Below are 11,536 nucleotides of genomic sequence, written 5' to 3'. Positions count from 1 at the left end.
AACCGTAGTCTGGCGCTTTTATGGTGGATTTGGAGCAGTGGCTTCTTCCTTGCTGAGTGGCCTTTCAGGTTATATCGATATAGGACTCGTTTTACTGTGGATATAAATACTTTTGTACCTGTTTCCTCCAGCATCTTCAGGTCCTTTGCTGTTGTTCTGGGATTGATTTGCACTTTTCTCACCAAAGTACGTTCGTCTCTAGAAGACAGAACGCGTCTCCTTCCTGGGCGGTATGACGGCTGCGTGGTCCCATGGTGTTTATACTTGCGTACTATTGTTTGTACAGATGAACGTGGTACCTTCAGTCGTTTGGAAATTGCTCCCAAGGATGAGCCAGACTTGTGGAGGTCCACACATTTTTTTCTGATGTCTTGGCTGATTTAATTTGATTTTCCCATGATGTCAAGCAAAGAGGCACTGAGTTTGAAGGTAGGCCTTGAAATACATCCACAGGTACACCTCCAGTTGACTCAAATGATGTCAATTAGCCTATCAGAGCTTATAAAGCCATGACATAATTTTCTGGAATTTTCCAAGCTGTTTAAAGGCAGTCAACTTAGTGTATGTAAACTTCTGACCCACTTGAATTGTGATACAGTGAATTATAGGTGAAATAATCTGCCTGTAAAACAATTGTTGGAAAAATTACTTGTGTCATGCACAAAGTAGATGTCCTAACCGACTTAACAAAACTATAGTTTGTTAACAAGAAATTTATGGAGTGGTTGAAAAATGAGTTTTAATGACTCCAACTTAAGTGTATGTAAACTGCCGACTCCAAATGTATACAGTACCAGTAAAAACTTTGGACACACCTACTCATTGAAGAGTTTTTCTATATTTTTACTATTTTCTACATTGCAGAATAATAGTGAAGACATCAAAACTATGAAATAACACATATGGAATCATGTAGTAACCAAAAATGTGTTAACAACTTTGCGCACTCTTGGCACTCTTGACGACAACTTTGCGCACTCTTGGCATTCTCTCAACCAGCTTCATGAGGTAGTCACCTGGAATGCATTTTAATTAACATGTGTGCCTTGTTAAGTTAATTTGTGGAATTTCTTTCCTTCTTAATGCGTTTGAGCCAATCATTTGTGTTGTGACAAGGTAGGGGTGGTATACAGAAGATAACCCTATTTGGTAAAAGACCAAATCCATATTATGGCAAGAACAGCTCAAATAAGCAAATAGAAATGACAGTCCACCATTATTTTAAGACATGAAGGTCAGTCAATTCGGAAAATTTCAAGAACTTTCAAAGTTTCTTCAAGTGCAGTCGCAAAAACTATCAGGTGCTATGATGAAACTGGCACTCATGAGGACCGACACAGTAAAGGAAGACCCAGAGTTACCTCTGCTGCAGAGGATACGTTCATTAGAGTTACCAGCCTCAGAAATTGCAGTCCAAATAAATGCTTCACAGAGTTCATCAGACACATCTCAACATCAACTGTTCAGAGGAGACTGCGTGAATCAGGCCTTCATGGTCAAATTGCTACAAAGAAAACACTACTAAAGGACCAATAATAAGAAGAGACTTGCTTGGGCCAAGAAACATGAGCAATGGACATTAGACTGGTGGAAATCTGTCCTTTGGTCTGATGAGTCCAAATTTGAGATTTTTGGTTCCAACCGCCGTGTCTTTGTGAGACGCAGAGTAGGTGAACGGATGATCTCCGTTCCCACTGTGAAGCATAGAAGAGGAGGTGTGACACTGTCTGTGATTTATTTAAAATTCAAGGCACACTTAACCAGCATGGCTACCATAGCATTCTGCAGCGATACACCATCCCATCTCATTTGCGCTTTGGGGGACTATCATTTGCTTTTCAAAAGGACAATGACCCAACACACCTCTAGGCTGTGTAAGGGCTATTTCACCAAGAAGGAGAGTGATGGAGTGCAGCATCAGATGACCTGGCCTCCACGGTCACCCGACCTCAACCCAATTGAGATGGTTTGGGATGAGTTGGACCGAAGTGAAGGAAAAGCAGCCAACAAGTCCTCAGCATGTGGGAACTCCTTCAAGACTGTTGGAAAAGCATTCCAGGTGAAGCTGGTTGAGAGAATGCCAAGATTGTGCAAAGTTATCATCAAGGCAAGGGTACCTACTTTGAAGAATATAAAATCTTTTTTGATTTGATTAACTTTTTTGGTTACTACATGGTTCCATAAGTGTTATTTCATAGTTTGATGTCTCCACTATTATTCTACAATGTAAAAAATAGTAACAAAAAAACCCCCAAAAACCTTGAATGAGTAGGTGTGTCCAAACTTTTGACTGGTACTGCATGTATAATTATTTTTTAATGTCAGATAGGCAAATACACAATGTAATTGTATGCCCTCTTCCTTATACTCATTCTACTTCTCCCGCTCGCCATATTCTCATGCACAGGAATATGGGAGATATGCTATGTACCAGGAGCTGGGAACACACACCTTGTGAAAAAAATATCTCTTTTATTATCCATGATAGTGTTGTTACACAAACAGACAAAACGGAGAATTGAACACTTGTAAGCTTACTAAATAATCAACTTTTGTAGAAAGCAGCAAAATAACATGGTAAATATATTTCCTCTGAATCTCTCGACAGTCCTGTAAACTTGCAAACTACACAATAAAGCACCGTAACAACGAAGGAGAGGGAGGAGAGAAAATTCTGATATTTTCCCAAACAGAGCTTTTGAATACCACTGACTGTCTGATGGGCATGATGAAATAATTAATGGTTTTAATACCTAGCAAACACTGTGAGAATGACAGAGCAGAACACAAGAGAGGAGGACAACAAGTTTCCACATTTATGTAGAATTTAAGATCTAAATTAAGTGGCATTTTGAGGTAACATTACTTTTAACCTAAATTGAATTATTTAGGGACTTCTAGGCATTGTAAAATGTTCTCTCTCTGGCAAAATGCCACTACTGGTAGGGAATCTTCACCGGTCACAGAGATTTAAAGATAAAAGGTCTTTATCTTTGTTCAACTTCTCTCAACAATTGCTAGTTTCAAAAGTCAATTTCAACATCAACCTTTTTAGTGCGGATAAATAGCCCCATTAAAACATATGTGAAGCTTTACAAAAGCATTCACATAAGGAACATTTTTACACCTTAATTTCTGAGGTGAACAAAGAACAAAAACTAAGCTAGAAACATGAAACGGTTTTATTACCTTTTATGTTTAATTCCTTACTGAAAAAAAAGGTTTAAATGCTAAGTAAACCTGGCCACTAGTGGGGGAAAATAATGAACCAACAATGGCTGCAATCGCGAAATAAAGCATTATTCAACATCAAACAGGAAGAGCAAATAATACCAAAGCATCTTTGCAGTATTTTTAAAAATGCATCACACATTACAGGTATTTACAAAAAGTAAGTACAGTTACAGTCATGACGGTCTAACAACATGGCAGAAATATTTGATTATTCAACCATGACTAAGGGTTGATTGTAATCCAAAATGTCTTAAACATGACTCTCTGAATTTATGAAACTAGTAGCTAAGTCAAACAATTCCTCTCAAATTAAAATGTGAGCTTAGCTGGTGTGGGTGGTTCTGAAACATGAGCAGGCAAATCTTGGCAATTGTTTATAATTTCTATTAAATAACATTATTTTCTTGCACTATTCAAGCAACACATCTGAACATTAACATAGGTCATTTTCACTGATAATATCTACTTCCTTAGCCAAACAAAACACTAATTCTATTGTCCATTGTAACCAAGTCATCAACCATCAGTTGGGAATACATTGTATCAAAGCTTTTGCCCTGGTACAAAGTTCATATCCATGTTTTATTTCAGAATATATAAATAAAAATGATAGCTAAATATGTTTTAAAATAAGTTGCACATAGAGATAAGAAAAATAAAACATTGCTGCTTCATCTCTTGTTTCTTAAAGTAACTGTCGAGTGAAAATGTAACTTTAAAAAAAGTTAATATTCTGTTAAGCCAAATAATGTTGTTGACTCGTCCTATACTCATGTGGCCAAAGCATAAATTGGAGAAAAATAAACACTTCAAAAACCCCACCTCAAACTTGTATCTAAAACAGACAGTTTAAAAACTGCTTGCTATTTCCTTATAGAGTATGATGTCATACTCCTGAGGAGGATGAGCTGTCCAATCAGCGGCCTACTCGCATAAAAATTTGTGATGACCAGTATACGCCCACACCATTATGTTGTTGGGGTACACACACACCATTCAAATACAGAAAAGCTGCTTTTTAACATACTTAATTACTTTTTTTTGGAAGGAAAACTATTTTACTCATATTGTAAGTAATTAATTGTCATATTTCATTGAAATCTGGAAAAGTTTGACAGTTACTTTAAATGAAAAATAAATAGATGTAAGCTTTGAACTGTTTACAAAAGCCTAGTCGATCTAAGTCACAGATTTCACACTTTTAGCAAACTTCTGACCTTGGTAGTCCTTCTCCCATTAGATGAGACAAGGCAGGGAACATGTCCACAATAATGACAGTAAGTGTCATGTTTGCAGAGTTTCATTTCAATCTAGTCAATTCAGGGGAGGTATTCAAATTGCATTGATGAATTAAGCTTCTCAATATTTCAATTTGGTAAATACTGAATTTTGAACTCACTTCCTGAATTGACTGAGTTGAAATGAGAGTCGACCTCAAGGTGGGTGTACAGGTGTGAGGGTCTGAGGTGGGGGGACTAGAAAGTCCTTTCTAGGTGGTTTTGACCGAGTCGAATTTGTATTCTAGGTGGTTTTGACCGAGTCGAATTTGTATTCTAGGTGGTTTTGACCGAGTCGAATTTGTATTCTAGGTGGTTTTGACCGAGTCGAATTTGTATTCTAGGTGGTTTTGACCGAGTCGAATTTGTATTCTAGGTGGTTTTGACCGAGTCGAATTTGTATTCTAGGTGGTTTTGACCGAGTCGAATTTGTATTCTAGGTGGTTTTGACCGAGTCGAATTTGTATTCTAGGTGGTTTTGACCGAGTCGAATTTGTATTCTAGGTGGTTTTGACCGAGTCGAATTTGTATTCTAGGTGGTTTTGACCGAGTCGAATTTGTATTCTAGGTGGTTTTGACCGAGTCGAATTTGTATTCTAGGTGGTTTTGACCGAGTCGAATTTGTATTCTAGGTGGTTTTGACCGAGTCGAATTTGTATTCTAGGTGGTTTTGACCGAGTCGAATTTGTATTCTAGGTGGTTTTGACCGAGTCGAATTTGTATTCTAGGTGGTTTTGACCGAGTCGAATTTGTATTCTAGGTGGTTTTGACCGAGTCGAATTTGTATTCTAGGTGGTTTTGACCGAGTCGAATTTGTATTCTAGGTGGTTTTGACCGAGTCGAATTTGTATTCTAGGTGGTTTTGACCGAGTCGAATTTGTATTCTAGGTGGTTTTGACCGAGTCGAATTTGTATTCTAGGTGGTTTTGACCGAGTCGAATTTGTATTCTAGGTGGTTTTGACCGAGTCGAATTTGTATTCTAGGTGGTTTTGACCGAGTCGAATTTGTATTCTAGGTGGTTTTGACCGAGTCGAATTTGTATTCTAGGTGGTTTTGACCGAGTCGAATTTGTATTCTAGGTGGTTTTGACCGAGTCGAATTTGTATTCTAGGTGGTTTTGACCGAGTCGAATTTGTATTCTAGGTGGTTTTGACCGAGTCGAATTTGTATTCTAGGTGGTTTTGACCGAGTCGAATTTGTATTCTAGGTGGTTTTGACCGAGTCGAATTTGTATTCTAGGTGGTTTTGACCGAGTCGAATTTGTATTCTAGGTGGTTTTGACCGAGTCAAATTTGTATTCTAGGTGGTTTTGACCGAGTCAAATTTGTATTCTAGGTGGTTTTGACCGAGTCAAATTTGTATTCTAGGTGGTTTTGACCGAGTCAAATTTGTATTCTAGGTGGTTTTGACCGAGTCAAATTTGTATTCTAGGTGGTTTTGACCGGGTCGAGTTGTATTCTAGGTGGTTTTGACCGGGTCGAGTTGTATTCTAGGTGGTTTTGACCAGGTCGAGTTGTATTCTAGGTGGTTTTGACCAGGTCAAGTTGTATTCTAGGTGGTTTTGACCGGGTAGAGTTGTATTCTAGGTGGTTTTGACCAGGTCGAGTTGTATTCTAGGTGGTTTTGACCAGGTCAAGTTGTATTCTAGGTGGTTTTGACCAGGTCATAAACGTGGATGTGGAAGTCGTCGTCGTATTTGATGTAGTAGACGGAGGGTTTGGCGGGAACCTGGTAGATAACCAGCCCAGTCCTCTTCACGCCCTTATCAGTGACGTACTCCACCTGCTTACCCACAAGGCTCTCCGTCTCCTCGCCTGGCTTCCTGTCCGCAGGCAGCAGGTGTTTGTTCTCTGGGAAACGAGGGAAAAAATAGGAGGAAAAAAAAGAGATATGCATATGGTGTCTGCCGTTTTACTTCACATACCAGAACAAATACTTCCTCCTCTTTCAGGTCCTCTACTCAGCAGCTAGCCACGTAAGACGTGTTCCAGTTCTCATGCTCTCAACAGACTACAACCATTTCACCCAGTAGCCTCATAAGCCATTCATGACCTGATTTTGAGTTGTCTTTCTGGATGTATACTGATCCCCAGCAGCATCTGCCCAGCATAATCAGACGTGTGTATATCTTTTCTGTATATATTTTCCTTCGCTTTACATGTCAAACCTGCCTTTCATTCAGCTTTACAACAATTACTTCATCCTCAGGTTCTGATAGTACTGTGGACATGGCTCCCTCCCTGGCCATCCACATACTGTGCTGTATGTCCCCATTTCAACTGCTCTATGCAGTGAAGACCATTTCTATTTCTTCTTAGGGAGATAAGATATGTGTGGGTTAAAGTCTTTACAATGACCTTAATGTTAAACTAGGTTTACAAACTCCTTTACTAATGTTAAACTATGTTTCCTTTGTGTCAGCACTAACCATTGCAACAGACCTGTGATTTGTATCAGACCCTCTGTCGCGTCATCTTCTAAAGGTGAAGATAATTATATGGAGTAAATAAAAGTCCTCTTCTAAAGGTTAACATAATTATATGGAGTAAATAAAAGTCCTCTTCTAAAGGTTAACATAATTATATGGAGTAAATAAAAGTCCTCTTCTAAAGGTTAACATAATTATATGGAGTAAATAAAAGTCCTCTTCTAAAGGTTAAGATAATTATATGGAGTAAATAAAACTCCTCTTCTAAAGGTTAACATAATTATATGGAGTAAATAAAAGTCCTCTTCTAAAGGTTAACATAATTATATGGAGTAAATAAAAGTCCTCTTCTAAATGTTAAGATAATTATATGGAGTAAATAAAATACTTTCTCACCAGCTTCAGGCAGGATGCGGAGGTCTCCGTCCTTATAGTCGTCCCAGAGCTGGTACATGTAGAGCACAGGGTCCTTCTCATAGGTGATGTAGTACCAGTTGGTCATGACGGGGGCGCGAGAGAGCACCATGCCCCGCCACTCATTCTTCTCACCGTCCTCCTTCTCAAACAGGTGCTCCACAGCCTTGCCCACCAGCTCTGGCGCATCGTGGGGCACCTTGATCTTGTTGTTTACTATGGAGGTAAAGAGAAGGACTTATAGTTTTGAAAAACACTAAAATAGCAGCCTGGTCAAGAATACGGAACACTGCGCTCACTTTTGGTTTCAGATTATTTCATTTAACTAGGCAAGTCAGTTAAGAACAAATGAGGGCCTACCCCGGCCAAACCCGGACGACACAGGGCCAATTGTGCGCCACCCTATGGGACTCCCAATCACAGCCAGATGTAATACAGCCTGGATTCGAACCAGGGACTGTAGTGACGTCTCTTGCACTGAGAAGCAGTGCCTTAGACCGCTGCGCCACTCGGGAGCCCCAAAACAGAACGTGAGCTGGTTCCACCAGGCGACTAAAATAGTCATTTAACTTAGACTGAGAGAATTGCTCTTTTTGTGTACTTTGGGGGCGAGAGGTAACATGGGGAAACAAATACTCCATTTAAAAAAAAAAAACAGCCCTAGGCCCTTTCGATCTGAATAGATAGGTGTATAGGTCCAATCCTATACAATTCTTCTACATTGACACATATACAGTACAAGCTAGGTGCTGGGATTGAATAAAATTATCTTGCATCGAGTTGACAACACCTTTATCTTGTAGTTTGCTGTACAGGAGATTACAATTAGCAAGGTGCGGAAAGGTCACATGATAACGAACAGGTAGGTCATTAACCTATGGATAAGGAGAGCAATGGGGATAATGGTATGCAGGCTTTTATTTACAATTAGGCCTTGATAAGATTAATCTGTTGTGTACATACTGACCTGGAACAAAGACCAGCACACACTGTTCTTTTGTGTTTTGTACATATTTGCTTGGTGGTCATTCCAGGTCGAGAATTTCTTCTCTCATTACCAACATGCTTAAATCAAAGCTTCAACATACTCAAATAGTAGGTGAACCCACCGACTTTCTCTGTTAAAACCTGCAGGTTGGACACCCGCTCGTCTTTGAACAGCTCGATGCCATAGACGCAGTCGAAGCCGTCGTATTTGACCATGTACAGGGAGGTGTTGACGGTGAGGCGCTCCAGCACTGTGCCTTTCCACTTGGTCAGGTTGCCCTTCTCCCTCCAATTGTGCTCAATCCGCAGGCCCAGCAGGTTGTTAGCGTCTGGGGTCGACGACAGAGACAAACCCGAACTCTCACTCAGCTCGCCGCTGCTACGCTTTCTGAGAGAAGAATATAGGTGTAAAATAGTTAAAGCAAAACAGGAAATACCCAAAACAGTACTCAAATACCAGTGAAATACCCAAAACAGTACTCAAATACCAGTGAAATACCAAAAACAGTACTCAAATACCAGTGAAATACCCAAAACAGTACTCAAATACTAGTGAAATAACCAAGAACAGGTGTTTCAACCTACCTGCCCCTTTTCTTGGACATATTTCCAGAAATTCACACAATCCTGTGGGCAGAGAGCAAAGAGAGTGTATTATTTCAATGCAAAACCTCAAATAATGTAGCAAAAGGCAGGGCAGGGCAGCGAACCCAGGTCGCTGGCTCACATAGTGAGGATCGCTATGTTGCACCCTCAGAAGGGAAAGGTGCGTCCCTATGCCCTCGACAACTCAGCCCCCTAACACTTCTGTGCCGTAAATTCACAAACACCATCCCACTTCTGACACCAGTGTAGCGAACGGCAGGGTAGGGGAAGCGAGCCCGGGTCACTGGCGTAAAAGGCATACACCCTGCGAATCGTGCCAATAGAGTTCACCCACTTAGTGGGAATAATAATGTGGCTCATATACCAAGGACCTCTACCATAATCTCAATCTGGAGAAACTAACTTGATACAATTGTATTGAGTGTAGGCTAATTATGAATTAGCATTTCACTAGGCTATATTGATAACACATGGACTGTGTCACGGGGTAGAAATTCCTATCTTCAAATGACAAATGTTAGATGGCACATTTATCTGGAGACATGCAATCTGCAAATCATAACAAGATAACCTGTTACAGTGTATCATATAATGAATTATGGCTACGAAAGTAATAAACCCACACCCACCAGTGTACAAGTACTGGCGAGGATGGGTTATTTTACCCAGGTAGCCCTAGTTTCCCGCGAGTATACCACAGGCGTTTACACAGGCAGCCAAATTCTGATATTTTTCTTACTAATTGGTGTTATGACCAATTAAATCAGCTCTAAAAGCATCTGATGTGATTGGTCAAAAGACCAATTAGTGGCAAAAAATATCATAATTGGGCTGCCTGTGTAAACGCAGATTAAGTAGCCCTACCGGATGTCAACAAACAATGTCGCCCTCTCCCTCACTGCATAACCTCCTTCAACTGCTGCCTGTGCAATTGTCTGTGAAATCATGTCATGTCTCTAATGTAATTTTGCGGCGGACCACGTTTCGTAAGATTGCAGCAATTTGATATTTTTGGACAAGCCAGAGATATTCCTGACTACAACATCAAGGTGTAAGCATGCCTGTAAGCAGAGGTGTAGGCCTAGCCTTTCACATGCACGATTACGTTCAGATGTTGCCAATTGCTTTTCAAAGACGCGCGTGCCTATTTGCGCAAAGCGAAACCAATAATAGAACATTCAACGTCATGTAATCATGTGCGGTAATTTTGTGCCGTAACACTGACCACTGGTATACAGTAAAACGACCAACTGTGTTAGCGTTTGCATTACAATAAATAACGTAGACAAAATTGACACACTGGAGGCCTTGAAATGCATTATAATGTAGTGCAGTAACACGATTATCAAAGTAGAAAGCATATTTAGACAAAGAGAGTTACCTGGCCCCTATTTTCATATCTACTTCCCTCTGCTGAGCAGAAACCGCCTCATGAAGGCTACAAGGAAACAGTCTGACTACGGGAACTACAACTACCAAGATAGGTTTATGACTAAACTCTGTAAAAGTGTTGTCCTTCGCACAGGCCGCTGGGAGTTGGTGTACTTCACGTTACCCACCCCATTAAAGCCATTACAATAAATTGGGTTGTGTAACTCACAAAGGAGCAAAAACGGTCTTTAGTGGAGCTGTACATTGTGGCTTTGGCAAGCAATTAAATATTCAGTGTGTAGGCCTGTCTATTTCAGGAAAACTGAATTAACATAAAAAGTATCCATTTTGTTTTGCCTATCCGGTAGTAAGCTTGTCGGCCAAGCGTGTAGGTTGAACTACATTTCCCACAATGCAATACATATCACGGATTGGGTTGGGGAAATTCCTTTACAGCTGCACTATGACATGTATTTTTCCCTTAGCCCATACTTTCTTTGTCATGTTATTCAACTGTGGGCCCATATGAATAGCTATGCCTGCTTTAGGAAATAGATGTTTACATAGTCTCGACCTACAATGTGTGAGTACTTTTGTAGAATGGATGCATTGCATGTTTATATTTATATCAAATTATATAATATTGGCTACTAATAATAATATGTTAGCAATTATAAAATGGATCAATGTTGAATCAAGGCTTGGAAGTGGTGGTGTGAATGAGTCAACCAGGTGTTATTTGCAAGAAGGTGGAGGCACACAACACACACACACACACACACACACACACACACACACACACACACACACACACACACACACACACACACACACACACACACACACACAGCCTCAGGTAGTAGTTGGGGGGGGGGGGGGTGTGTATGAAGACACTGCTAATAGCTAAAACAGGCCTAGTAAAGGACTAGTGCAATACTTTAGTATTTTTTTCAAACTACATATATTTGAGTGTTTACCAGCATTTGTAACTTTGGTCTGATAATAATCTGTACAAAACAGTTCATCTGATAATACTTGTGGAATATGAAAATACTTGCTTCATATGTTTTCCAGTTTCTTGAAATACTTTGAAAATGCAACTTATTTCTATGTGAAAACTGAAATGGTCTTTTAATTCCTTTTCCATAGATGCTCTTATCCAGAGCAATTTACAGTAGTGAGTGCATACCTTTTCTATACTGGTCCCTCATGGGAATC

The 11,536-nt window shown here is 39.9% G+C and overlaps 1 protein-coding gene across 1 annotated transcript; it reads right to left on the bottom strand.

Annotated features, from left to right (window-relative positions):
• Nucleotides 1-3,175: 3,175 nt before the first annotated feature.
• Nucleotides 3,176-10,410, bottom strand: LOC120056019 (spindlin-W-like). The gene is made up of 5 exons (XM_039004148.1): nucleotides 10,329-10,410; nucleotides 8,927-8,968; nucleotides 8,464-8,729; nucleotides 7,337-7,570; nucleotides 3,176-6,362 (listed from the first exon to the last, which is right to left on the bottom strand). Exons 2-5 carry the CDS (start codon nucleotides 8,944-8,946, stop codon nucleotides 6,157-6,159), a joined length of 726 nt encoding a protein of 241 aa, XP_038860076.1. The 5' UTR covers nucleotides 8,947-8,968; nucleotides 10,329-10,410; the 3' UTR covers nucleotides 3,176-6,156.
• Between the last annotated feature and the right edge of the window lie 1,126 nt (nucleotides 10,411-11,536).

The sequence above is a fragment of the Salvelinus namaycush genome, chromosome 11 (genome assembly GCF_016432855.1).
Source record: "Salvelinus namaycush isolate Seneca chromosome 11, SaNama_1.0, whole genome shotgun sequence".
Taxonomy (NCBI): domain Eukaryota; kingdom Metazoa; phylum Chordata; class Actinopteri; order Salmoniformes; family Salmonidae; genus Salvelinus; species Salvelinus namaycush.
The sequence above is the reverse complement of the archived record's forward strand: the minus strand, read 5'-3'. Positions and strand labels throughout refer to the sequence as shown.